The 27,771-nt window shown below is 39.4% G+C and overlaps 5 protein-coding genes across 9 annotated transcripts in view; 3 read left to right on the forward strand and 2 right to left on the reverse strand.

The window, feature by feature from the left end:
* Positions 1 to 11,583, reverse strand: part of LOC128257231 (acyl-CoA-binding protein-like) — a 67,836-nt gene extending 56,253 nt beyond the window's left edge. Inside the window, exon 1 of the mRNA XM_052988163.1 lies at positions 11,579 to 11,583. The gene's annotated coding sequence lies outside the window, so the exon portion shown is untranslated. The remainder of the gene's footprint in view (positions 1 to 11,578) is intronic.
* LOC128257222 (GTP-binding protein Rhes) lies at positions 110 to 26,090 on the forward strand. 4 transcript variants are annotated; one of them, XM_052988148.1, is made up of 5 exons: positions 110 to 150; positions 20,869 to 21,710; positions 22,539 to 22,732; positions 23,631 to 23,814; positions 24,239 to 26,090. In XM_052988148.1, the coding sequence occupies exons 2-5, from the start codon at positions 21,169 to 21,171 to the stop codon at positions 24,645 to 24,647; spliced, it is 1,329 nt and encodes a 442-aa protein (XP_052844108.1). In that variant the 5' UTR covers positions 110 to 150; positions 20,869 to 21,168; the 3' UTR covers positions 24,648 to 26,090. The 4 variants fall into 4 exon arrangements, with proteins under 4 accessions (XP_052844108.1, XP_052844110.1, XP_052844106.1 ...); XM_052988150.1 differs by having other exon boundaries at positions 115 to 205; XM_052988146.1 differs by lacking the exon at positions 110 to 150 and adding an exon at positions 5,370 to 5,682.
* On the forward strand, positions 7,071 to 9,397 carry LOC128257157 (uncharacterized). Its single transcript, XM_052988024.1, has 5 exons — positions 7,071 to 7,849; positions 7,909 to 8,053; positions 8,107 to 8,385; positions 8,436 to 8,703; positions 9,231 to 9,397. Exons 1-5 carry the CDS (start codon positions 7,632 to 7,634, stop codon positions 9,395 to 9,397), a joined length of 1,077 nt encoding a protein of 358 aa, XP_052843984.1. The 5' UTR covers positions 7,071 to 7,631.
* Positions 13,618 to 15,304, forward strand: LOC128257224 (uncharacterized). The gene is made up of 5 exons (XM_052988153.1): positions 13,618 to 14,235; positions 14,294 to 14,438; positions 14,746 to 14,871; positions 14,936 to 15,085; positions 15,140 to 15,304. The coding sequence occupies exons 1-5, from the start codon at positions 14,087 to 14,089 to the stop codon at positions 15,302 to 15,304; spliced, it is 735 nt and encodes a 244-aa protein (XP_052844113.1). The 5' UTR covers positions 13,618 to 14,086.
* LOC128257223 (uncharacterized) lies at positions 15,313 to 17,514 on the reverse strand. Of its 2 annotated transcripts, XM_052988151.1 has the most exons (3): positions 17,115 to 17,514; positions 16,252 to 16,467; positions 15,313 to 15,539 (listed from the first exon to the last, which is right to left on the reverse strand). In XM_052988151.1, exons 1-3 carry the CDS (start codon positions 17,461 to 17,463, stop codon positions 15,319 to 15,321), a joined length of 786 nt encoding a protein of 261 aa, XP_052844111.1. In that variant the 5' UTR covers positions 17,464 to 17,514; the 3' UTR covers positions 15,313 to 15,318. The 2 variants fall into 2 exon arrangements, with proteins under 2 accessions (XP_052844111.1, XP_052844112.1); XM_052988152.1 differs by lacking the exons at positions 15,313 to 15,539; positions 16,252 to 16,467 and adding an exon at positions 16,919 to 17,007.
* Positions 26,091 to 27,771: the final 1,681 nt, after the last annotated feature.

A 27,771-nucleotide genomic window follows, 5' to 3' on the forward strand; every position in this document is an offset into this window, starting at 1 on the left:
CGACTGTTGGCTAACAGATGAGAGAATTCGCGCTTTTAAAGTAAAAAGCATCGTTCTCGTGTCCTCAGTTGTCTGTTGTTCGTGAGAGGAGCATGATTTTCCGAGCTCCTCGATTTTCCCACCCCCATTCACCGAAAACGACTCGATTTCGTACGTAAATATTTTGGTTGGGAATTTCGCGTTTCGATATTGAAGTTTTACGAGTGTGAGTGGGTATAAAAAACTACGAGTGCGTTAAAAAGTTCACACACAAATTGCATTATTTCCGCGCAGCGATATATATTGGCGCGTTTTTCATGCTTTGCATATTTTTTCGCCCGTTGTAACTGGAACAAAAGCGATGGAAAAAAAGTTTAGGGCGATGTGAATTTTGCATAAGGGTATGAGCAACAGCACCCAGGAGAACGAAAAGCGGAAGGAGTCGCTTTCATTCCGGACACTAAGCACTCAAAAAAAAATAAGATAATTATGCAGTTGAAATGAGGGAATATTTAATGTATAATTTGTTCGCGATATAGTATATAGTTTTGCTGTTTTTAATTTGGGTTTATTATTTTAGTTTGGCTTTAAAAATGTGTTTTCCTATTATAATATTTAATATGTATTATGTATGTATTATAAACTGATGGTGACTAGACAATAAAAAACAAATATAAAATTACATCTCCATTTTTTTCAATGCCTACAAATTCATACGTTTTTATATGGCAAGCGTCTCATTTATTTCAAAATTTCCATTTAAACCCGCTGACTAAGTTGCTGCTGTTGCTGTGGGGATCAAGTAACTTGTGATTCGTGGAGCCAAGTGGTTTTTCGCCACCTAAAAATTAGTCGAGAGCTCCCTGATTTACAGCGAATTTTAGGTGTATTAAGGCATTAGGCCAGGTCTTTGCCTCTGGCTGAGAACTTCTCCCTTCCATGCGGCCAAAATGTAATTTTCTTAGCACTTTTGTTCACGCCCGACGACACATGTTGTGGTTCACACACCAAATCACCCGCATTTACCGCACCCATACAAAGCGACTTGACACTTACACAGATACACAGAAGCACACACACACACACAGAAACCGCAGACACCGATACTAATGCCCCCGGCAGCATTTACATACTCGCCCAAACATAAGCATAAGCGCAACTTAGCTTGCCAAAGTTTTTTGTTCAACTTTCCGTTGCCAGAAGCGAGTTTTGAATGGGAGTGGACTGGTCCTGACTAATTGATACCCTAACAGCTTGTGACAGGAAGGCTTGTGTTTAATTGCTGCGAAAATTTTCTTAAGAATATTAATCATACGCAATGTTGCCACCATGTGAATAATTTGAAGTTAGGATGGATACATATAATTTTGAATAAAATAATTTTGATTAAAAGAAACTACTCTTTTTTATAAATTTTAAACAATTAAACAAATTTTAAAGGTACAACTTCATTATATAGAAAATAAATTTAATTGACATTGTTACTATCCAACCTTTCTATTTTTTGTTTAGAAGTTGGTTAAATACATTAAGGAAGTATAAAATATTTGATATGAGACAAACTAATATTTAACTATTAGGAATTTTTAACAAATGTTTATGCGCAAAAACAAAAGCACAAAAATGGATGAATCATTTTTTGCCTTATTGACTTAATGTCATGTGCTGTCAACAAACTATCAAAATGATACCAAAAAATACCCTTTTATTACTGCTTGGCATATTTAAATGCTTGAAGACCGAAGATTGAAAGTAGCTGCCAGAAAAATGATTACAGTACAATATCCGTCCTCAAATCGTCTGGTTGACGACACGCTTAGCTTCAGCCCGTGGGCTGTGGCACTTTGGCACTTTGGAACTCTGGGATTGCGGTGGATTTAATCGATAGCCACGCTAATAGTTGAGCTGGGCGACATATGGGAATATCTGATGGGGCTGCATTTCAACTCCTGGCTGCCAATCATTTTACGCTTGGTTGCCGTCAAGGCAATCCGGAGGCTCTTGCCCCAGAATACGGAATCCGAAATACGATGTTGTCCGTGGGATTTGGGCTGGCAAGCCAGACATTAAGCCGAAGCAAAGCCCCGTCTGAACTGCCGGCAATTCATCTAAATCAGGTTCGCTGTGCGGTTGTGGCTTCAATTAATTAAAACAAATTGTATTTGCCCGTGGCCCTGAAACCCATCGGCCGGCTGCTGATGGCCGGCCATCTCCCGTTTACATCTCATTCTTTTTTTCAATTAATTGTTATTTCATTAGCTTCCATTACTCGCCGAGCCACCCACGCGGGCAATTAATGAAGTGGGACGCCCATTTACCATTCACCTGGCTAGATGCCGAAGTGGGTTGATCCTAGGGAGTTGAGCGTTATAATTTTCACTTTTATTGGCTTTTAATGAATGCGAAATTGCCAGGGATTATGAATACACTGGCCCATTATCTGCTGCAGGGCCATTAATTAGATTACAAAACGTTTTACGGGCTTTGGTTGGGGTCTTAGGTAAATTTTCCCACAAAGTAGTATGTGTGGTGGTGTTTTACATTTTCCACTTTCTAGTGTGTTTTCTAAGTAAGGTTTTAAGTCGCAGTTTTTTCACCTCAACATGATTATTTTTGACATAAGATATTTTTAATTATTTCTAAATGATTTATAATTTTATTTATAATATAATACAATATTTTGTCATATTTTCTTCTTCACTTAAAATTGATTTTGTAATATAATCTCGAATTTCTTTGCATTACAAATTTTGTTCTGCTCATTTCATATAAGCTTTAATCTTTTACAAAAAGCTAATTACTTGTCATCCAACAGTTTCAATGAAGCTTAAACACGGCTGATGGCCTCAGATGCATTGAGCAAATGTGATCGGAGTAGCATTGTCACCGAATCAGTGGTCTGTTTGTGGAGGGCTGCAGTCGGGCTTTCACCTGCCGCTTGACTTGCATTCAGGAGCCGTTCCATTGACTTGTCAAGTCATGCTATCAAGCCGGGCTTGTGGTCGTTACACTGAATGCGCCTGAATGTTTGTTTGTTTATCCGCTCGACTGGTGATTCACTTGTCTGCCGCCTGGCAATTGAATGCCACTCTGCGGCAACGCAATGCACTCCTGTGGGCTCCAGCCTGTCTGACTGCCATTCTGCGTGAGTCCTTTCAATACTTTGCACTTCCCGGCAAACAATCACATTCATTGACTTGCATTACAGTGTTTTACGGTGGTCCGTACTACGAACAGTTCTCCCACACATGAGGGACTTTTTCACCGCAGAAGGTATTCCCTTGCAACTGGGACGCCACTCGGCTGATTATTGCTTACTTATTGATAGCGAAACTGATTCGCCAAGTGTGCGGCAAAAGCAGCGATAAGTTTTCTCCCTGCGGAGCCAGTGAAGCGTGCCACTTGGCAGCAGATACTTTCGTATCTCTTAGATACGTTGGCTGACTTTCTGTCGGCGGTAATTAAACTAACACACCATACAGATCCTGCTGAAATGAATGAAAAAAACTGTCGGTATATGAAAAGCCAATTATAAAATTACAATAATGTTTAAATTCACATCACGATTTTTTAATCAAAAGAGCAAATATTATCAGTATACGCGTAAAAGTAAATAAATGCAGAAATAACAAAGTAATATCCTTTCGAAAAAAACTGATATGTTTAAAATCCCATTAAGATGCTTTAATCCAAAGAGCAGATATTGATTCCAGCGCACTGGCTATGAAAAATGTTATATATTTTCAATTTTGCTTATTTCTTATTCTTTTGCCATTAATGATTTGGGAGATAGATTGCATATATGTGATGGTTGTATTTGCGTTGGTCTTTATTTATAAATGCCAGATTTATGGAAAGCTATTCAGCAAGTGGGAAACTAAAAAATAGTAAAGGTGGCTAACCAAAAAAGACCAACTGTGAAGCTCTAACCGCAGGCATTTTCATATTCTCTGAAATATTTTGAATTTCGTAACAAGTTATACTTTAAAGTGAGCATATGATGATGGTCCTCTGCTCTGCCCATTCTCTCCAGTGGCAGTTAACTTTGAGTTTCCTCACCTGAGCCAGGGCACTTGCCCCATTTGCCCCACTTGCCCCACAGCGGGGGATTCCCCAAGCAGCCGGGATTCGTGAGTCCTGAATCAACGCCGCAAACCGCAGACAACAAAAACAAGTCAAAACAGTTGAGTCCACTTTGGAGGTAATGAGGCGGTGCTAGTGGGTCGCAGGCAGGCATTACCATTAGCCATTCAGCGCAGAGGCACTGGCTTATTTTAATAATTGCCGCGGCTAAGTCGCGTTCTTGGCGGCAAAAACAGCAAGAGCCCAGCGCTATTGCCGCTAATCAGGACCAGGGCCAATAAACGACTTGATAAACATGCTGAAATGATTACAAAGTCAACAGCTTATTTGCCATGCCAGAGACATTTTAAATTCTCAACTCGGCACTCAACTGAATCAAAGTGCGTGGAGTAAGCACGATTTCTTAATTATATGTACACACGACTGCACTGAAAGAAATTAAGATTTTTATTTCCTAGGAAAACCATTTAAGATGACTTATTTAATCTCTGGGTAAGGGTACGGGAATGGATTTTGACTTTGTAAATTCATATATTTTTGTTAAACAGAAATTCCATTTTGATTTCCATTATCCATGAATCTATGAATGCCAGTTTTTATTATGAAATTTCTTATTTACCCACTATTTTGATGGTGTAGAAATCTCTTTGTGCATAATACACAATTTTTCAAAAATGTTGTAATTCCAGCCGTTCAAAGTATTTGGTTGGTTTTCATACAAGCCACGCAATTATTAAAAATTTACCATTTTAGCTTAATATTCAAGCTGAAAAAATTGCACCCAAAAAAAGAAACTTTATACAACATTTTTAAGCACACACAACATTTTACAGCTATATATAATATTATTTTAAGCTTTAGAATTTTGCCATTTTTTGCATAATTAAAATTAAAGTAGGTAAGTAGTTTTAAGAGATTTTAAACTTTTAAATGTATCTTATCCCACGAACACAGACATTTTAAATATATTAAATTTAAAAGGAAAAGTAATGAATCGATTTAAAACAGTGTCAAATTTGTTTTGTGTGTGCTGTGTGACATTTAAGTTGGATGAAGAATAAAGTATCCATTGGGAGAAAAGAAGATGAGCCGACCACCCGCTTGTTGCTGGCAAAACTTTTCATTATATTTATGATACAGCTTGACTTTTGTTTTGTTTGTTTAACTTCTTGTCAACCTACATAATCTGGGGCTCTCTTTTTTCTCGGCTGCTCTGTTAGCCAACTCTCTTTAGCTGTTAGCCAGTGCGCAGGTCGCCGGAGTTGGCAATTGAATTACACAGTAATTTCCTGGCCACGACTGGCATACGCTTCAGATAATCGCTTGTCGGCCTGCGAGTCGGACGTGTTTTAGCCGCAAAGTAGCAAACGAAAATTGTAATAAAGGCGCTTTCGGAACCCGTTTGTTCATTCATAAAGCCGTGTCTTTTTACGCGAAAGCCACAACAAACTCCCATTCGCTTCCTGGAGGACAACGACATCATCACTCGTGTGTTTGTGTGTGAGTGCTGTATTGTGTGTTTTTATGCCGACAGGAAATACACCCACCGACCAAGGTGATAGTAGAGAAAACACACATAATAATTGCTAAGGACAAGCGAGTTAGTTGATGTCCATTCAGGTGAGCCGAAATTTGTCGACAGGACATTGTTAACGCGACGCCATTATGCTGTGTGATTTCTACTAATGCAATTTGGGGACGACTATTTCATTCGATTTGCCTTGCCTTTATTTGATTTTATTGTCGCTCCGTCTTTGATTTGTTACTGGACACCTGCGGGCAGGGCGTATACTTGATGTTAAGACGCCCAACTGCCCCATAAAAAGACTTTCGGGGGTTTCTCCGGTTACAGCCACATTACCCACTCAAAGCGGTCCAAATATTTTATGGTCTACCACTTAAGTGCATCGCTGTCTTGGCTTTTGTCTCTCCTTTTATAGTTGGAGCTTGAATTTTAAACGGCTTTCATGTGTCTCGTGTATTCCGGTAAGTGACGGACCGTAAATCTTTGCTGATTAAGTTGCTCCTTCGGCAGTTAAAAATTCAACAAGACCAGCAGAAAATATATATATATTTATGCGCCAGCAAACAGCAGTCCCACATGCTTTGCATATTGCTTATCTAAATTGTTTTTGCCAGTTCCCCCGGAGTTCACAGAAGTGGGAAAAAGGCGGTCGGGCCATTAAACAGAAAACACACACTCTCGGCTAGGCAATTTTTCAATGTCATTTAAAGGCAGCAACGGAATTTTGACATTGGCCATTAATAAATTAGTTAGCAGTCCGTGTCTCAGCCTGCTAATTGAGTGGTAAATGCGAGTACGCTTTGAAGTCGAAGTCCTGGAAAAGACGTGGGCTGAAATCGCATCTCTAAAATCACGAATCAGCATCACGCAAATATCCAAATTAAAAAAGAAATGCCCGAGATCCAGGAGCCTTCAACAGCTGCGCCCACGCCCGAAAAAGAAAGTAATTTGAGGCGCTTTCCCCAAGAACCTTTCACCCCCATCTGTCCTTCACTTCCGTCGCAGCCTTTCGCAGCCTTTCGCAGCCTTTCGCAGCCTTTTGCAGCCTTTCACACATCTCTTAGCACTTTGTCCAAAACTTTGCAGCCGCTTCGGTTCGGGGCATATATAAATAAATACATAAATGGGAATCTGAATTTGGATGTGTGTGCGATTTTGTTTGCCTGTCCTGTTTTCCTACAAATCTTTTTAACAATTCAAAAATGTTTACTGGAACGAATTTATGGGATCCCTGTTGGTTGGCTTTACTCTCACATCTGTTGTGTAACTTGGCTTAAGCCCTTCTTCGAGGCCGAAAACTCATTACATTCTTGTTGATTTTGGATTGAATATAAGAAATATAAGAAAACATCAGGAAGCGCATATCAAATGCAGAACATGAGAGTTCTGAGAAGGATTTTTTAACTGAAAATTAATGTTGGCTTTCTTTCCAGCGAAAAGGCAAACGATTCATATAAAAAATGTGGGTCATTTAAGAAGACCAAATGGGAGTCTGGTTGAAAAAACTGCGGTAATTTAAGCTACATAAACATGAGCTTTATTTAAGGGTGTAACAAATTGTTGTGCGTTTACTCAAAAGCGATATAGAAATCCATAGGGCATGGTTACTGGAAGCCAGATTCGATAAATCAACCTGCGCCATAATCCTTGAAATTTATCCATTGAAAATCGGGCCATCTATCATTCGACAGAATCTATTCAAACCGAGTACAACAGGGCTAGCAGTCCTTCAATTCAATTCAAAGAACTCCCTGTTGGCTGTCATGTGTTGCCGCCGTAATCATTTGATTTGGATGCGGCGGCAAATTCCCGCAGAGTACGTTATCTGCTGGAATTTTGGGGTATTGTTATGAGTGAAATACCATGAAGATACCCTTTAAAATGCCAGATGTTTATGCCGGATGTGTGGCAGTAAAGTGAGTTGTATGATCCAGCAACAAATGCTTTGCGTGTCAGGTTTCTTTTGTGTTTTTGTGTTTTTTTTTCGCCTCCGTTGTAACTCATTTTCTCCGCTCTATATAATTTTGGGGTGTTAATTCACAAAATGGCGTCGCCTAGTTCCCGGAATTCTTTTGCACACAAAAAACCACCGCCTCCTCCGGTTCCAGCTCGTCCAATTATTGTGCCACGCCAAAGTATGCTGCAGTTTGAGCCCCACGAAGAGCAGCGCATTTCCAGATGCAGGTACATGGTACTGGTTTATCTCCTCTTCGCGGTCTTACTTCAGCTTGCTTTGGTCCAATGGGAAGTTGTGTCGTATTAGTAAGTTTTTCTTTAAAATATATGTTTCTCCCTTCCATTATAAGTGTTTCTACATACAGTAAACCATTAACCAATTTCTTTCTGGCCAAGTACTGGCTGAGTGTTTGTTGTATGCTGATTTCAGTTCCACTTCTCGCGGTATTTTTGCTTGTCCGCCAAGCAAGATATATGCCTATTCTTGGATGGGTACTATTTTGTCTCATAGTAGGTATATTTTAAAAGTAGTTTCTTCCTATGAACCATATTTCAGATTACAGATAGAGCTTATGGTTATTGGTATTTGCACATTTGCCGCTTATTGTAATGCATGGCACTTTTTGATATACTTTACCATAACTGCAATGCTCATAATGACCTCTGTGCTTATTGGCTCCTTTATTCCCTGCGATTTGACCGCAAATGTGGCTGTAGTTTTCCTGGTCAGCATACAGATATTTCTAGTGAGCATATTTCTGCTGATGACCTTTATGATGATTGATTCGGCCGATGGATTTTTCTATCCCTTTGCCGCTCTGGTTTTGGTGATTGTCTGTATGGTAAGGTGATCTGTTTAATTAAGGGTTTCCTTCAATCAGTTCCCCCCCAGTTTACCATGTACCATGCCCAATTGATCCGAGGTTGGCGGTATGCGGAACTATATACCACCGATGGACTATTTGCCGTGATCGTTATATTTTGTCATTTCTGCATTGTGCTGATGCTCTTTTGCTATTTGGAATGGAAAGATGCCGACGAAAATGACGGTTTAAAAGATATTGATGATGTCTTTGATGAAATCACTGAAAATTATGATGAATCTGTAGGTTTGAGAGGTCTGAGTACTGATGAATTTATTGAAGGCGTTATAAGGCTTTAATTTTTAACTCAATCGTCTTAATAAAAGTAAAGCAATAATTATTTATTTAATTGGAATACGGAGATATGTTTAATTAAAGTTGTCATCAGAAAACTTAACAGTACATGTACAATTTTAAAATATCCTGTAACTGCCAGACAGAAATTAATTCGTAATTAATTCGAATGTGCAGTGGCACGCCGTCTTATTATTGCAAGAATTATCCCAGTGTTGTTTTAATAAAATTGAGTCGGGAATTATCTCTCTTCGGCGTAATCCACAAAGACAGACCGAGCGAGTAGTGGCCATCTGGCAAGTGGCTCAAAGGATTCCCCGTCAGGGAATATAAATTATCGCATTATGCTTGCAGTTCAGCTTTTTTGCCCGTCGCGCCATGATACCAATTAGTATAATTACCAGGGGAAGGAAAATAAAAACAGCACTTTTAGTTAGTAAATAGTACATGAAAAGCGCAGTTCTGCTCCTCTGCTGTGCAGCGGGCATTAATTTGTATTAAGTTGTTGTAATTTTTAAGCCGCTGACAAGGCTGTGCCTCGAAACTCAACTCTCACTGGAGATTTTTGGGTCAGGCGTTTTCGGTGACCACTCAGGACGGCAGGCGCCGGCTAAGCCTGCCCGTCGACATTATAATAACATCCATCATTCTGGACCATATACAAATGACAACAACTGCCAAAGTAGCACACAAATAAAAATATAAACAAAATGGGAAAAAAACAAAAAGCCAAAAACAACTTTTGCTAGGACTGCTCGCTGAGTAAACATGACATATTTTTGTTTACCCAAAACGTTTTCCTCGTTTTCCTCGTTAGAACGGCTGCTGATGGGCCTTTTAGACCAGAAATGAATGGGCCCTTTGACCACCATTTAACCTGCCGTTTGCCGCCCTTATACACTCGTTTTTATACGCGTACATAAGGCTGTACGGATGTATGAGTGTTCATGCATCCAATAATAAGCAATTTCGTGCACATAATTGGCAGTGGCAGCATGAGTCGAAGTGGACAAAGTAAATAGCCATAATTAATGTATACAACATAAATGTGACCTGACCGAAATACGAAAAAAGCGGTTGAAGAACACGAAACGGTAGAGCCACAAAAACTGTTTGTCTTCAATGCTGCACAGTGGTCGGAAAGCTCAACTAAGTTTTATTATTATTGAAGAACTTGAATCCTGAAGGAGAACAAAACGCTTAAATAATACAAAGTATTGAGCGCTTATATAATAATCACTATTAAAACTCCCTTAAATTAAAAAGTCTTTTTGAACTCAATGTATTCTTTGAAATCCAAGAAATTCCATATAATTTCATTACGATTATAAGAAAATCCATTACATCTAAGCTCAAGCATATATATAATATAATATAATGGATATTTTTAATAACGTATTCCTTAAGGTCAAAGCCTCTTAAGAGCTTTACCACTGTAAGCAGCTAAACGATATATGCAGTATAATGCGTATACGCCCCGTTGTAAACATTGGAAAATGTGCAATAAAGACGGTTTCTTCATTGATACGCAAAGCAGCGATATGGGCATCTATATTGTTAGATTGCAAACTGTATATTGAGTGCCGAATGCTTGAGCCAGCAATCGTTGAAATCGCTAAGGATGAAAAGTGCGCGAATGCGGACAAAAACGAGGGAGGCAAAAATGGCATCAGCCGCAAAATTGGCAGAAACAACAGGAAAAAGTATTTTCCCGGCGTCGCGATGCTGTTTCGCTGATTTTTCTCCGGCTGATTGCGTTGACGAAATCGCATTGACGGGCGGGCAATACATGGAAAAAAAAAACCGAAATATATCACATTTATTAAAGTGACTTATTTTTTTTAATTTGGAATTTCTACCTATATTGTTAAAAAATTCAAGCGTAAAGAGCTTAACAATTTAATTTTCATGATGTTATGATAGCGTTATATATAAATCAACCTAGTGGGTTTTCATTTTACAGAAAAAAGCTCAATTGTTTGGGAATTTTGTATGACACCCAAATTGCTCAACAATGATTTTTTTTCATGTGTAGAAGCAGGAGCAACAACACATCCTGCGGATATTCGCCGGCCTAGGGTGGAAGATTGCAGGAAGTGCTGCTGTGTGACTGTGTTTTTTGTACTTGGACACCCATCAAGGGTCTGAAGCATTCTCATTATTATAAAAAAGATGAAAAAGCGGTGGAGCGGGACAAAATCCAAATTAGATTTGCACGTTGTGTCAATGAAGGTTTGCTACACAACGCCGCCCGGGCCTCATTTAATTTTCATTTAATTTTCGGGAAAGCACATTTGGGAGCGCGGCAAGCACTAATCAGGCGCAAAGCCTTTTTATTCTGATAATAGTAAAATTAAATAAATGCAAACTGCTGTGAAAATTTGAATTTACATTTCGGTTTAGGGCACAAAAGAAGTCTGTAAAATGTATGCCTTGCCCCCGTCGCGCTCCTTGGGTTCTGTAAAATGTAAGCCAATGTCATTGTCGAGCGACGACGTTGACAGCTGCTCCCCAAAAAAACCATCACCACTCCGTCTATTTTCTACTATGGAAGGCACAAACCGCCACCCCTTTCCCCTTGATGGTTGCCTTTTGTAGCCTGCATTGCTGTGACATTTTTATTACAAGGGCTCATGAATTTTATTTGGCTCGCAAGCAACGGCTGCCGATTTTATGGGAATTTTCGCCCCGCGGCATCAAATTTTCGGTTCCTTGTCCGGCGGTGAGTAGAGCGAAACTATTCTCCCAAGAAGACGAAGACGATCGAAAAGAAATTGTGTGCACAATGCGCTGCCCGCAAACAACTCTAATTAAAAAAGTTTTACGTTTAACCACTTGAGCTGGCTCAAACACACCCATGAAGGCATGTGTGTACGCACACTGAAAAAAATTAATTTTAATAAAAAAAACAATTTATTTAATTATTTTGTAATTGTTATAATGGGCAATTGATATGAAAATAATATTTTATAGTGAAAACACGATATTAAAACAGTTCTAATATTATTTGAAATTAAGTAAATTTCTTAATCTTTATATCAGTTTCAAATTTTATAATACAGTTTTAAAAATGACTTAAAATAGTAATACATTAATTTGAAACAAAAATAGAAGTAATAAATAGACAATTATGAAAAGATATATTTACGAAAATTGTGAAACTAAGTTAACTTTAACATAATGTTTATTTTATGCACATAAAATTAAATGCCTTGAATTGCTTCCAGAAATTGACTTAATTGTTGACTAACTAAGTAAAACACAGAATTATGAAAAAGTAAATTTTGCATGTTTTAAGAACATTACTATTGAATGCCACGAATTGTCACTAAAAGACCTAATTGCTTCCAGACTTGACAAACTTAAGTGTCTTTTATTTTCTGTGCAGCATGTTTGTGGCATGTGAGTGTGTGGCCAGACAATCAAAACTTTTGCCACAGCCGAGGAAACTTCAAAGCAAAGACAACAGGCGGCCTACAAACGAAGAGCCGGGAAGGCGGCAATAAAATTTATGAAGCGCCTCGGCTTTTAGCCGGCAGCCATGGGAGAGACGTTAAAGCGGTTCGCCGGAACAGTTGTAGGTCATGTCATTGCCAATGTCTGTTTAAGTATGCGCACAAAGACTGACGTTTTGCAGAAATTACGAGGACAAAAATGGGAATGAGTTCGAATGAGATGAAGCCCAAGAACAGGACAATTCCCCCGCGGGACAGCGGCCAGCTTGTTTTTGTTGATGGCGGTAGCTAATCTCTGATGTACACTTAATTATGTGGCACATTTTTGATTGCTGGGGGACTTGGCTGAGTGTCCAGGCGAAAAAGAGCAACCCTTTCAGGTTTGTCCAAAGCACCCATTTCTGCCATGTCATGTAAATTTCATTTGCCAAATGCTGTTAGACTTTTTGACATTTTCATTCAACTTGGCAATGCAAACAAACGGTCGGGGAGCGATGGGGGCAGTTCATGAATGATAGAGGTTTGCAAAGGACACCGAGAGGAGCGCACCTAATCGGCAGCCAGCTGAAAAAGTTCCCAGCAAAGTTTCCAAGTTAAGCGCCAAAAATTCTTATCACAACTTGCAGTGCATTCCATCAATTTTGCACCACTTTCTGCCCCCCACATCTTCCACTCTATCTCCTCTCAGTACTACTGCAATAAAGCAATCAATTTTGAGTCCATGTCCCCCGCCGGCATTTCCCATCACTCGCCTGTTTTTTTTCCAACCTGAACGGTGAACGATGAACGACACCTTTGACACGGGCCAGTGAAAAAGAAAAATATCGACGCGCAGCGAGTTATTCAACCGAATTCGTAATTGTTTTTAAATGAAACTCTTTGTCCTTGGCCGTGGCGAGTTGGCAGCAATTCAGCAGTTGAGCAGTTGTGCAGTTGAGCAATTGAGCAGTTCAGCAGTTCACCCGGCCCTCAATCAATCAATCGAATGTTTATCTGCAGCGCTCGATATCGACAATAAGTAATGAACACGAATCGCGAGTCTGAGTCGCTCAGTCTTATCGGATTGTCCTGCCGTACTATATATTGTCTGCTCATTTGGACTATTTCTGTTTGCATTATGCGCTATTTGCACACTTGATTGAATAAATTGATGTACACTTGTCATGCAATCGACAGATTAGGACTGAGGCAAGGTTTAACACAAACACTGTCTGCGTACTAAGTTAGAGCTAATAAAATTATATGGTAAAAATATAAAACAAAGACTTTAAGAGCTTAAAAAGAGTACATGCCAAGAAGCTTTACATACCAAAATGAAAAGCAAATACTTACAAGAGTTGGCAAAGTGCACATTTTCTCTTTGTCAATAAACTCACCAAATTACATTAAATTTATAATAGAATCTAGAAATTAATAGCATTTCTCAAAACAATATTATAAAATCCTTTTATCCCCTAATTTTGAGAAACAGACAACTCTTGTCAATATTAAATAAGCCATAACGCAAAACTATGTATAAACGCATTGCGCTTACGCACTGCTTGCCAGCTATCAGTCTGAACAAATTAATGCGACATGGCAGCAATTAGTCCGAAGCTGCTAAATGATTTAAAACTTACGCCAAACTTTGTCCCCCCACCACTTGTTTGTCCGAAACTTTTAATTATTACACACTTGCGACTTGTTGTTCAATTTGTTCGCGATGCTGCCAGATTATAAACTTTTGTCGAGTTCAATTATGTACGTCGAATCGCCGGCATTGTTTGCTCTAATTCGCTCGGGAATCTTTTTGCTTTTTCGGACGACCCATTTTGATGTGCAATTAGTGCCGGGAAAAAGCGTTAATTTTTGATACGAAATTCAGGCCGACTAGACCGTATATCTCAGAGCTCCAGGCGACCAAAATCAAACTAAACTATATATCTGCTGCCATGTTCGACGCAAATATCAGCATCTGGCCGTTTTACCACACGGAAACGGTCGAGCAGCGCCGAAAATTCGTAATAACAGTTTTCCTGGAGTTTGCTGGATTCGTCGTGCTTGGCTTTGTTCATTGGGTCTTGATGCTAACGTTGTTGCAGTAAGATTTTTAGTAATTAAATCCTTGATTTTGGTATGTTAATAAAAAATTTTGCTAGAAATTGGATTTTTGATTTGGTAAGAGACCACTCATCTGCATTGCTTCTCAGCTTTGTTGTTGGTATATTCCTGCTGCTGCTTTTTGCCATTAGTAAGCCACTGCGAAAAATGACCTGTGTCAACTGGCTGATTACCATGATTATCGTAAGTAAGCTAAATTAATTGTTTTATAATTCAAATTTTATTTGTTTGAGAGAAAATTAATTGGTAAATCTAACTTTTATACTTGCTAAAATAGAATTGTTGTTCCAAAACTTGAAATATATTTTGTAGGGAAACGCAACTTAAACTATAAGGCTTTTCTCTATAAAATTATAAAATTTAGATCAGCTCTCAAATAATTTATAATTTAAAAATGTAGATGTATGTACTTCTAGTTTTAAATTTAAAAGTAGCTACTTTAAAGAAGAAATAATTATTAGCATTAAATGGTTAAAAAAAACGTATTCAGGTGGAGTGTGTGGTGATTTCTCTCAGTGTACTGATTGCAACATCAGGAATGTTGTATATGCTGGCTGGATTTTTAATTGTCGCCCTGGTGATTGTGTTTTCTACTTTAATATCTGCTTTAATGCCGGTAAGTTGGTGTATAGAAGTAAGAGTTAAGCCCGGAAAAATGACAAAATCCTGGCCACCCACAGTACGACCTCACAGGTTCTGGACTTTACCTATATATGCTAGCTACAGGAGCCTACATGCTGAGCCTATATTCCCTGGTACTATTCGCTGTTCTTGATGTGTCTTGGGGATTTTACCTCTTCGCGGCCTTAATCGCCTGCGTCGTGGTGATAGTAAGGGCATTCCGAATTTATGCTGTCTGCCGCATAACCACAAATCACTTGCAGTTCCTGATGTATCATGTGCAGTGTATAATGGGCGGAAGGAGGGCCTCGACCGGATTGTACGATGACAAGTTCGCCGCCCTGCTGCTGTTCCACGAGTTCATAGGTCTCTTTGTGCTGACCCTCTACTGGCGACCCATAATGCAGCGCCTGCAGTTGAAACAATAAACGCGCCATCCGCTCTATGCAATGCCCTTGTATTTCAAACAGTTTTCCAAGCGAATTTCAGTCCCCTCCCCAAGGGGCTCTTGCCGGCGACAGCCGCCGGGTCCTCGCATGTGCAGAATCACATGATCCCGACACTCGATCCGTCCGTCTCCGTTGCAATCCCAGCCATATCGCTGCACATAGCCACGCACAATCCTCTCGGCGCAGTCTTTCACCACCACGCATCGTTCGTAGTCTGCGGGGCATAGAGAGGGGAGATCGGGTTAGGCGATGGTCATTACACGCTTGTGGCAGACTGCCAACAGGGGCTACACTCGAAAAAGTTTTTAAAAATGTAGGGCATCTAAAACAAAATACTATTTTCAAAGATCAAAGATCATTCTCATATTAATGGAAATAATTTTTATTATTTAATAATATATATTTTACCTTAAAAAGAGAAAATTTGATTTCGAAAACATCAAAAAAATTTTTAAAAATTTTACCTTCATGTTTCTGGTTTTTTATTTTATATGAAAACAAATTTTAATTGACTGCGACTTTTGTTGTTTCACAAAAACGTAACGTTTTTTGATCGAATTTTATATGAACATTGTACATTTGAAACGAATTTAGGCGACACATTTCTGTTATGTTACAACCCCGATTAACAATCAAAATGTTTTATTACTGCTCATACAAATTAAATTTCACATTTTTCAACATGCATAAATGTTAACAAAAGGTTAATATAATACTTCACTTTTGGCTATTTGGCTTTGTCTTTTCAATTGCAAACAAGGCCTGTGTTGCTTACTAATTGCTTTAATGAATAGTAGATGAGTTAAATCGTGAATTTCTGATAGGCTAAGCGTTGGTCTTTAATTTGTCAATAGCTTTAGATTGATCCACATATTTGAATTTAGCATCCTAAAGCATTTCAAATTGAATCTTAGTGTATGCTTTACCCTGTGCCAGTGAGTCGTCCGGGTCAACTATCCGCAGTGCATCCTGCCAGTAGTCGTGGGAGATGCGATAAATGCCGCACGGCTCCTTACCCCGCCCTCGGTTCCCGCAGATTGCCGGAATATTAGCCGTGGCGGTGGTGGCCATGCAGGCCAGGCACTCGTCGCTCGGATGCGATGTGCTAGGAGATGGCCGGAATGTTGTTATCGTCTGGGCAGCTGCAAAATGCATTCCAAAGACAGGCCCAATTAGCCGTTTAATCGAAACCATTTACCACACAATATTGCTAACAGCATAGTTGCGAAGGGCTAAATAACTCTTAGACCTCACGTTTTAGTTGAAAACTTTTAAGATAACACCAACTACAAATTGAGTATGTTCCATTAGCCATTTGGGCAAAGGAACTTTAAACTGTAGTTTAACAAACTATAAATTGGTGCTTTAAATAAACTTTTCTGTGCAGATGAGTGTTTAAAATAAAATGAAGTTAAATTACCAAACCTTTTCATATACTTATTCTCATAAACATTTACATATTTACATGAAAGCACTCTTATTTTTTCTTTCCTTATAATCTAACAGTGGAAAAGTATAGATGACTATGACAAATTGAAATGACTGATTAAAAATCGAATACAAAAATCTAAGCGGCATAATAAAAACAAATCATACAATGAAACAAGCATGTATTTCTTATCCGTTTTATTTCGGAACGCTGAGATCTGCTGGCTCTCTTTATGGAAATTCTTATCAGTCAACTGGGGAAGAGAAAAAAAATAACACCCCGAACAATATAAACCGCTTATAAAGATATCTGATTGGTAAGTGCTCTCAGCGATTGAACAAGGGTCCTTGAAGCACTCACCCACTGCGGCTGCGGTGACCAGATGGAAGTCCTCGTCCTCCGCCGCTAGACCATCTTCCTCCCTTTCCCGATCCTTGAGCGTAATGTGCAGTCGGCCCAGGCGATGCTTCTGTCTTAAGTGCATGTAAATGGCGCCGATGATGAGCAGCAAGGCGATAAAAATGGCGCCCACACTTAGGACTTCCCGGGCGCGGCACCACCTCCTGCTCCAGCGCCTTTTTCGACTTCGACCGGATATTGACAGGGCTTCGGCGTACTCCTGGTGGTCCAGCACCTTTGAGGCATCCGTCTCCATTTCCTCACCATTCTGGGCCAGCTCCGCCACACTGCTACTGGTTGTTTGTTCCATTCAATACAGCTTTTCCCCTAGGCTGTCACAACCTGACTAACCCGACTTGGTAGTTTCACATAGCTCCAAGCTCCAGGTGCTGCCCCAGATAACCTCCGTTCGATTATCGCTCAATGTTGTCGGCGTAATTGATGCTCACTGCTTGCGGTTTCTCACCCAGCTAATCTGTTCCAGCTTTTGTTCTCCGCTCCTCTGGCATTTTGGTGATTTTTCTCTCAGTTTTCTCAACCACGCGTACACCTGAACAAATCCGAATTGTTGTGATTTTCATTCACAAAAGTTGCCTGCGTTTAATTTCGTGCTTTGTTTATTTTGTAAACACATTTTTGGGAACCGTCAGCATCAATGTCGCGTGTATTTTGAAAATCCTCCACAAACTATTCAATTTTGTTGTAGAAAGTGTTTTCATTATTTTTTGATACCAATTATTTGCCCACATTTTAGCTGATCACAAATTCTTTGTCTGAACTTAACTAAAATTAACTTATATTTTAAAAGTGCCTTTAACAAGAATCGCTTAACTATTAGTCATGGAAATAAACCAGTTTTGTCATCGGATAGTTCCATTAGTTTGCATAGTTAACCTGTTTTAAAACATATATATAAAAATTCCATATAAAGTGTTGTTGTGTAAAACGGTTTTTCCTAGATTTTTCCTAAGGTTTAATTTATGTAAATTAACAACATTCAAGAAAAGTACGTCTTATATTACTGAAAATAGAGATGGTTCTCGCTTTTGAGTTTGTTATATTATCAGTTGAAAATAAATTTATTCATTTATTTTTAAAACCTCATTTTTGTTGGTGTATTCCTTAGATTGGGTGTCGATTACACTCCGTTTCCATTTGCGACATGACAACTTATGGCAGGCGTTCATTGAAAGGGGCTATGGGTGGCGATGGTTGCCAGTGGGAGGTGTTGGGTGCTTTTGGCGGACAACCTTGCGCATTTGTATGCGCGAATTGTAAACAAATATGAGAAATTGTTGAGACTCTTGCGGCGAAATTGGTACGATAGTGGGGGCAGCAAACAACAGCAAGATCCAATGGAGTAGATCCAGGGGTGGAGCCATTCAAAGGGGTGTGAACAAGACGTGCTCGGCACCTCCTGAAGTGGCACTTGTCATACGCAAACTTACTCCACGACCAACGTAATCTGTCAACAGCGAAGTGTGGGCTCACGCGTGCATTGCATTCCAAGATATCCTTGTTTATTTCGCATCTATTTATATTATTTTTAAAATACCATCGATCACGAGTCTGTACGAATCGATGTGTCGGAAAAGATTTTTCTGTCCTTTTACGTTTTTCGAAGAATGATAAAATAAAACGATTTAAAAGTTTTACAAGTGGTGAGGTAAAAGCAAAGTTATTGACACTTTTGCGTAAGTGCAGATGTGTTGCATCCTGGCAGTTTTAGTTGGTTTCACGAGCTGTCAAGGAAATAGATATGTTTTAAAGTTTAAAACTTATTCAGCAACGCAATAAACAATGATTCATTTTAAATTTATAGAGTCTGCACTAAAACAATATTAAAAGTTCAAGTTAAAAACACGTTTATTTAATATTGTATATTGCATACATTTGGAAACCTTTACAAATTATTTAAAAACCCTAGTAATTTATGAGGCACCCCCCACTTCCCTCTTAATATTTTTAAAACTAACTTTATTTAAAAATGTGTTCTCAAACTTTTTACTTTATTAAGTTTTGAGTTCTCAACTTTTTTTTTTCTGCACTTATAAGATTCTCCCCTTTTTTAGGGGAGGCCTCTGGAAACCTGCTGCACAGGTGCTCGGCAAATAACAGAACTGCTCCGTCACTTAGTTGATTATTCTTTCTGTTTTTGTACAGCAGCCATTTCCACATTGCCTTGCAAATGTCGCCATTGTCTCAAGGCGTTTCCGCAGCCATTTTTGTATGTTTTTCCTCTTACGGCCAAGGCAAAGAGCCATTTGTGTGTGTAGGGGGTGCATGGGGTGTATAAGTCCTGTCCCGCTTACTAACACATGGCCAGATGAAAGGACGAGCCAACCGCAAGCCAAAATCAATTATGGAAAAATTACCAGTAGTTGGGCTAAATGGCCTTTATTTGACTGGGACTGGAACCCGTGTTTTTTGGATGGGGTGTCGCCTTGTGTGTGTAATACTATGCGGTGAATTCCTTTCTTGCAAATTTTCCACTCGAATTCCTTTTGTAAGCTGGCATTTCAGCCCTCGTCCGCGTGTTTTTCTTTTTACCATCCTCTCGACCAAAAAGAGAACTGCACGAAAACGGGGAAAATGAGTTGAAATCTGAACGCGAGTACGAGCATTTGGTGCACTCGATTATGGCCCCCGTTCGGCGGTAACGGTAACGGCTCTTTCCGGTCTAATTTCCCACCGCCCACATCCTCTTTGAGCCCAGTCTCACCCACTTTTTCTTCCCCGCCCGCTGCTGCTGCTGCTGCTGCATGCGATATGCATGAGTTGAGCCAATGTGGCCATTCCGGCTGATGTACAAGGAGCACGTAGCATGCTAAAACAAAGTTAATTAGATTTGCGGCAAGATGCCCATTATGGCCCGAATGAGGGGGGTTACGGTCAACCCAATAGCCCTTTTAATGTGGAGAGTGCAGCTTGCTTTTCACAATTTCCTTTTCATTGACTTTGATGAACTCGTGGTTTCGCCAATTAAAGGCGGCTAAAGCTCTTGGAGGCTAAAATGTCCAGAACTAAAACATGTTCTAGAACTTAAAAGTCCCAAAATTTAATACATATTTTGTTTGGTTAAATATGTTAATTTATTATTGTCTTCCAATTTTTTATATTCTTAATATACAAAATAATTCAGTTTTAAAATAAATTCTTAAGTCAACTTCTAAGCAAAAATCCAATTATAACATAGTACTTTTCGCAAAAACTGAATGCAGCTTAAGTTTATTTTTTTTTTTATTTGCTATTTCTTGCACTCGCTCACTTTTATTAAAAAAACAGCCGAAATTCGCTTCCTCAGGCTTAAGGTAGTTTAAATTACAAAGTTCACTACTTAAGCAGCAAAGTGGTGTAAATGTTAGGTAAATTCGCTAACAATCGGATTATCATTGCATTTGGCTAACAAGAGGACTTTTCCCAACCGCAGATAATTTGGTTTCTGGAGTGACGCGTATGTGGTAGTCGAGGATTCGTTTTCCGGTTGCACTTCCCCCCTATTTTCTCTTTGGGTTTTTGTGTGTGGTTTATTCGTCTGGATGGGCCTGAGGCAATTACCGTGCTTAATGGCCTCCAAAATGTTTGACTCCCCCCATTTCGCCGGCTAGACTTACCGCCAGTAACTTTCTTGCTTTCTCCTTTGAGCAGCTGGCGTAACTTTTTTTTATGTATTTACGAGCTAAATGCATTTTTACGTCCTTACATCTTTTTGCAGTTTGGCGCAAGGAAGCGCGCGACTAATGCATTTCGCCCGGGATAAAGTTATACCATTAAGGCCGCTTGAGGTGTAGTGGTATAGTATAGTACATATGCAAATGTCAGCTTGTTAACGACAAAGTTGAATGATTGAAAATGCAAATTGCAACCGCCACTGACTTGCTGCCGAGGCTGTATATCGTGGAAAACAGGTGCTGCACCACCACCATCACCACCACAACCTGCATCGTAGCCACAAATTAACCCACCGGCGGTGCCGACGACAACCAGTTAAAGTGGCGGAAATGACACAGTCAAAATGTATCGCTGCAAAAATTGGTTTTGTGCTAGAAGCAACAACAACAACTATGTAGATGTGGCACTAAATGAGGTGCCCATTCACCCAACAACAGCAACAACAACAACAACAACACCCAACAGCCGCAACAACAGCGCCAGCAATAACAACAACAACGCAAGGAGCAACAGCAGCAAAAGCAATCAGCAGACAAACACCACCGCAGCGGGTCACAGAGCTGTCACCACCCACTCAACCACCACCCATCCAACCCATCCAACCCATCCAACCCACACAACCACCACCGATGAGGCTTCCCCGCCGCAGGCCCACGTGGTCACCTTTCTGGACGAGACCACTGCGAGCGGGAGCAACGGAGCCGTGACCAGCAGCCGCCTGGTCACCACCGCCGAACTCCACCAGGCCCACATGCTGGAGCACCACTCGAATCTGGACGCCATCGAGCAGGCGGACGACTTCATCTACGGCCCCGGCGCAGGATTGTCCCTCTGCGACGACAGCCTGCCCTCGGCCAAAAACTGCTATAGACTGGTCATGCTCGGGTACGTATACGACCTGTGGATTCGCACTGAGAAAATCCGGGGCGTCAAAAAGTTGAATATACCATTTCTACAAAATTTTGTATATTCTTAAATTTAATTATGCATTTATTATAATTTTGTAAATGTATTTTAAGACTGCATACATTTAGGACAACAGAAATTTCAATGTGAAATGAAAGAATAAGTGAACTAGAATTCTTTGAATTTACATTTATCGCTATCTGTTTTCTATCAATCGGTTAAAGAATTTATAAAAAAATGTTTTTATCGGTTAAAAAATTTAAAGCTTTATCCTGAAAATAAATTTATAAAGAACTTCCCATCGATTAAAACTTTTCTTTGGCTTGTAATATAAACAGTCATAAAAAAACTCAATAGAATCAAACAACCAAAAGCTTATATTTTTTTAAATAGATTCAGATATTACTTTTATAAAGTTACAGCAAATATAAAATATATTCTTATGGTTTTCTAAGTTCATTTTAAGGGAATGAAAAATGAATTCGGCTATAGAACTTATAAAGTACTGTAATTCAAATTAATTGACAACCTAAATATATGTCAACATTTTAAATAAACTAGTTGAAAATATATTTACAAGCTTAGCCAACATCGTTTTTACAACAATATTTTTTTTACAATTCTTATTTTCTTGAAATTTTTATTTTTCACAACCCCAAAGATTTTTTTCAATGCAAAAACCATCGAGTGAATGGCGTCCATTCAAGTTAATTTTGAGCTTTTATTGACGTTACTCTGCATTTGCTAACTGGACGGCGACAGCTTGAAATCCAATCTCGATTTGCAATTTTCGTCCTTCCCATGCAGCTCATCACGCGCCGGCAAGTCGTCGATTGTGGCACGTTTCCTGGGCAATCGGTTCGAGGAGGCCTACACGCCGACCATCGAGGAGTTCCATCGCAAGTTGTATCGCATACGGAATGAGGTCTTCCAACTGGATATTTTGGATACTTCTGGCTATCATCCGTTTCCCGCAATGCGTCGTTTATCATTTCTAACTGGTGAGTGTGACATCTTGGCCATCAAATAGTTACATGTATGTGCGGCATTCCAAGGATATGCGGCAAACGCTGCAAACGCACGTTTTATCACTTAAGTTGCCGACTGCCTTCATTGGGTGCCATTTAATGTCCTATAAATTATCATAAAAATCAGGCTCAGCTGCTGGTATACAAAGTTGGCTTCTATACCCTTTGAAACGGTTTGATGGCGTGGGTGCTGTTTTCGATAACTTTCCCTGGCCATCAAGGGTGTCGTTAATATTTGAAGTAAAAAACCTGAAACTGTAATTAAGTCAAAAGACCTTGAAACTAACTTCCCACAAATTGCTTGAAATGGTATTCATATTTATTTGAAGATACTTAGGTAGGGCTCGAAATAATTATCAACATTATAAATAATAGATAATAATCAACATTATGAATTAATAGTGACACATTACTACGACTGGCACTTTGAGCAGTGAAATACATAAATATCCAAGGTTATCCTCAACTTTTGTTGGAATTCGTTCTGGTCTCTAGAATAATTCTTTACTTGTTGTTTAGTCACGCCTCCCCGATAACTTCTTTTGACCCCTAAATGCGTATAGTAGTATATATGAATTGCAAATAATAAGTAGGGTATTTATATATCAGTGGCATGCGGCTATTGATTTTCCCATGCTCCATTTTCGGTTATCCGAGTTACCCTAAACAACCCAGCCCTCACACACAATCTCAAACACATTAACTTTGCGGAGATGAGCTTCAGATGTCAGGACCGCTTTATATAGTGTCTGGAAAATTGCGAGTGCGTAGGTCATAGATGCGGGGCCATAAATAAGCAATAAATTTACATTTGCCAAATCAAACGACGATTAATGTTTCCCTTTATGGTTTTCGGTTTCACCCTTTGCAGGGGATCTCTTTATCCTCGTCTTCAGCATGGATTCCCGAGAGTCCTTTGAGGAGGTGGTGCGCCTGCGGGAGAATATACTGGAGACCAAATGGGCGGCCCTGAATCCCGGCTCTGGCTTCAAGAAGAAGAGTCTTCCGAAGATACCCATGATTCTAGCGGGCAATAAATGTGATCGCGACTTCAAGTGAGTACTATCAATAAAGAATCTCAGGTGTCATGGAAAAAATAAATATGGTAGTTTCAAAAAGCATAAAGAAAATTAATTTTATGAATTTTAAAAGTTATCATTTCAAATCATTTTTCAATCTCAAGGAATTAAAATAATTTATATAAATCCCTTTCTGAATTTCTTCTGCTCCTTTAATGCTACAAAATTCAATAAAAACTTAAAAACAACTGTTCTTATTTAAACCTGATTTTTAATCAATTAACTCATTTCGTAATATTGACTTAAAATTAACTTATTTTTCCTAATTTCTTTTAATTGTGAAATGCCACAATACTTTTTCTTTAGACTTTCAAGACAGTCAAACTTCTGATTAGGTTACCGTGACACCTGTTGAAACGATTGAGGCTGAATAATCCCAATAAATGCTTTATCTTTTCAGAACTGTGCAAGTGGACGAAGTGATGGGCTACATCGCTGGTCAGGATAATTGCTGCACCTTTGTGGAGTGTTCGGCCCGTCAGAACTACCGCATCGACGACCTTTTCCACTCCCTGTTCACTGTCTCCAATCTGCCGCTGGAGATGACCCCGAATCACCATCGTCGACTGGTGTCCGTCTTTGGGGCACCCTCGCCTCTCCCACCACACGGATCCGCGGTGGGCGGAACCAAGAAGAACGCGCTGTCCATCAAGCGACGATTTAGCGACGCCTGCGGGGTGGTGACCCCGAATGCCCGACGGCCCAGCATCCGCACCGATCTCAACCTGATGCGATCCAAGACGATGGCCTTGAACGAGGGCGAGGGGGTTCGGAATCCCTCGCGTTGGAACCGCTGCGCCCTGATGTAGAAAACGAGGGCAGTGTGATAGTAGTGATGCGCGGATCCTTGGGGACATCAGTAAACTCCCAACTAACTATAAACGCAGCGTTTGGGTGATTTCGATATTATAGTGTAAATACTCGTTTAGTCTGGCCGCGGCAAGTGTGTTAAAAACAATTAATTATGCATTTAGCACTTTCTCGCCATCTACGGACAAAGGCAAAAACCGCGCCATATGCATAAATAAAATCTGAAGCGATACTTTGGCATTGCATACCGAACAGAAGCATCCACCCACCTCTGCCAGCCCAATGTCCAATCTGAATAATCCTACGCACTTGATGCTCAGTTTTTCCCCCTTCATTTTTGTATTACATTTTCAATATTAATTGTATTCGTAATTGTGATCGTTGTAATTGCACATTTACTTGACGCACACACAAAAACCAAAACGCAGAGGACAATAATGTTAAAAAGTATTCGGATTTGCGGAATTCGTAATTGTTATACAAAATTTAATTTATAGATTTAACCAATTGAATTTACATGAATTTACATTGAGCTAATTTGATGTTACCATTGATTGTTGATGATACCAATTTGAATATTTGACCATTAGGAAGTCGTTCTGTTTCGGCACACACTCAACTCAACTGTCAGCCCACAAAACCTTTCGAAAGATTGCATATCAGCCAAAACTGGAACCGAAACACACCGAATCAAAACTACTGAAGGGAATCCTGACCAACAAACATACCAACTAACTCTACTGTAACACTTGTACACCGACTATGGATAACTATATTGCTAAATTAAAAAACAAAAAAAACCTATAAGATACACACTTCTACCGTTAAACCGAATTTATCAGAACTGTTCTCGATTCGATTTTGTTTCTCAAAGGGCGGATTTCCAATCGAGAACAGCTCCGTAAGTTTAGCAATTCGAGTTTCAATCTAACCTAAGCAAAAGCAACAATTTTCGCGAGTTTAACATTTATCAAGTATTATCGATAAAGGAATTACAAAACACATGCGTTTCATCGCGGCATGAAACCAAGACCAAAGGATTATTCTAGCTATACTTACCAGTGACATAAACGCTAACCTAAATATGTATTACCTTACAAGTTAATAAGATTTCAAGCATATTTTGGGCAATTATCGTTAATGTAAACATAAAAAAAGCAAAGTGCAAATATTTACAAATTTCGCGTTGGGCCAAAGTGCACGAATATAATATATGAAATAAATATAAATTTAAATAAGGATAATACCCGAACTTTGGGTGATTATTCGTTGAAGTTATCATGATTTACGATTAACCAAGAAAGCTAACTTTTTAATGCTTTGGATTTGCATTGTTTATTTACATATTATGGATATTGGAAACGATTCAATTACGATTAAATAAATTTAAAACACAACTCAAAACGAGGGTTTTGTTTTGGAATTCATTGTGAAAGTTTTTATTGCCTTGGAAAAAACCTAACATCCTTCAAGCTTTTCATTAAAGTGAAACTTGGGAAAAGCTCAAATTGTGCTGCGAACTTTGGCTCACGTGGAACTAGTAGTTCCAAATCTTGTAAAAAGTAAGCTTTTACATTGTTTTTAAAAATCTTTATAAAACCTATGCTATGTATAACTGAGAAATATTAGCAAATGACTGCGTGCGGAACTTTTAAGGCTTTACATTTTTTAATTATTAATTAAATTTATTAACTATTAATTTTGAGTTCCAAAAAAGTACTCAAATTTTGTAAGGATTATTTGATATCCTAAACTCTTTGGTTTTGAAATCATTGTACGATTTTAGACTTTTTAATAAAAGCTTTTATTGGGTTAAAGCACAGGAAGAGCTTTAATAAAGGTTTCTGTTTTGTTAATAAGAAGCACAAACTTTAAAAGCTTGCCAAACTTTTTTCAAAATAATCTTTCCCTACTGAGCTTTTTCCTACAAAATAAATACGTTAGCTTTACTTAATTAAATAACCACCGTTTGCTTAGCTTAATAATAATTGTCGTCTTTAAACCAGTATAACAACCAACTGCAAAGCCATCCCACCTGTCGTATACCTGATTTGACAACACATATCATATTCCATAAGAACAAATCAAAGCCAACACTGATGACAACAACAATCTGCCACACATTGGTCCGAATAACAAGACATTTTGCTGGGAAAAAATGTATGTTTTGCCGACGCGACGGCCTGGTCCTAAATAATTGCCAGTTGCCGGCCTGGAAAAAAAAAACAGGAGCACGTGCACGTGGCGATGATGCCGACACATTTACGTCCAATTGAACAATTTTCCTGGAAAGGCGGGAAGAAGGCGGGAAAATGCGAGGAGATTCGGGGGAAGCGGTAACGCAAAAATGCGAGATTGCCCATGTGGCTGGAGGGCATCCGCTCAAAAGTGCAGTCAATTTTAATTGCTTGTCTGATCGCAGACAGGGGCTATTAATAGGCTTATGGTTTGCATGATATACCGATATGCAAAAGCCTCCGCCGTGTGGCTTTTGGGGGCGTTAGCAGTTGCTCGCTTATGCAAGTGGATTGTTCCTGCAGTTGCAGATGACCCGGCTGCCCCCTCATCCCGATAATCGCTGCGGTTAGCTGGTCGCCCCCGAAACACAGGCCATTTCAACCCGGAATACGACCGACCTCCCCTGATACCTAATACAATTTGCATATGAAATTTCCGTCTGCCAATTACAATTGGGCCAAAATAGATTAGTTCCCAAAAAGCCAAATCATAATTTTAATTATGTATTTGGCTGGTGCTCCGCCACGACTGCTAATTAAAAGTTAAGCATTTTAGCAATTCGATTTGATTGCTTTATTTCGATGATCCTGGATCATGGATAGTTTAATAAGGGGAAGATGAGTAAACGCGCTGTCATGGTCATTGCACCTGCACCAGCACCACCTGGTGGTAAATGCCGATTGGCGAGGTGGCAAATATTTGCCCAGCAGCAAAATGGAAAACTTATCGCACGTTTTCCCGGCCAGACTTTGCTTAGCGCTGTTTAACTATCAGTGGGCCGAGGTAAAATAAGCGCAGAGCGGAAAAACTTTCTATGCAAACAGGAGTCGTGTTGACGATGCCGTCTTTAAGTCAACCAAACCTGTTCACTAACAACAAGGAGCG

Source organism: Drosophila gunungcola (genome assembly GCF_025200985.1).
Source record: "Drosophila gunungcola strain Sukarami chromosome 3L unlocalized genomic scaffold, Dgunungcola_SK_2 000002F, whole genome shotgun sequence".
Taxonomy (NCBI): Eukaryota; Metazoa; Arthropoda; class Insecta; order Diptera; family Drosophilidae; genus Drosophila; species Drosophila gunungcola.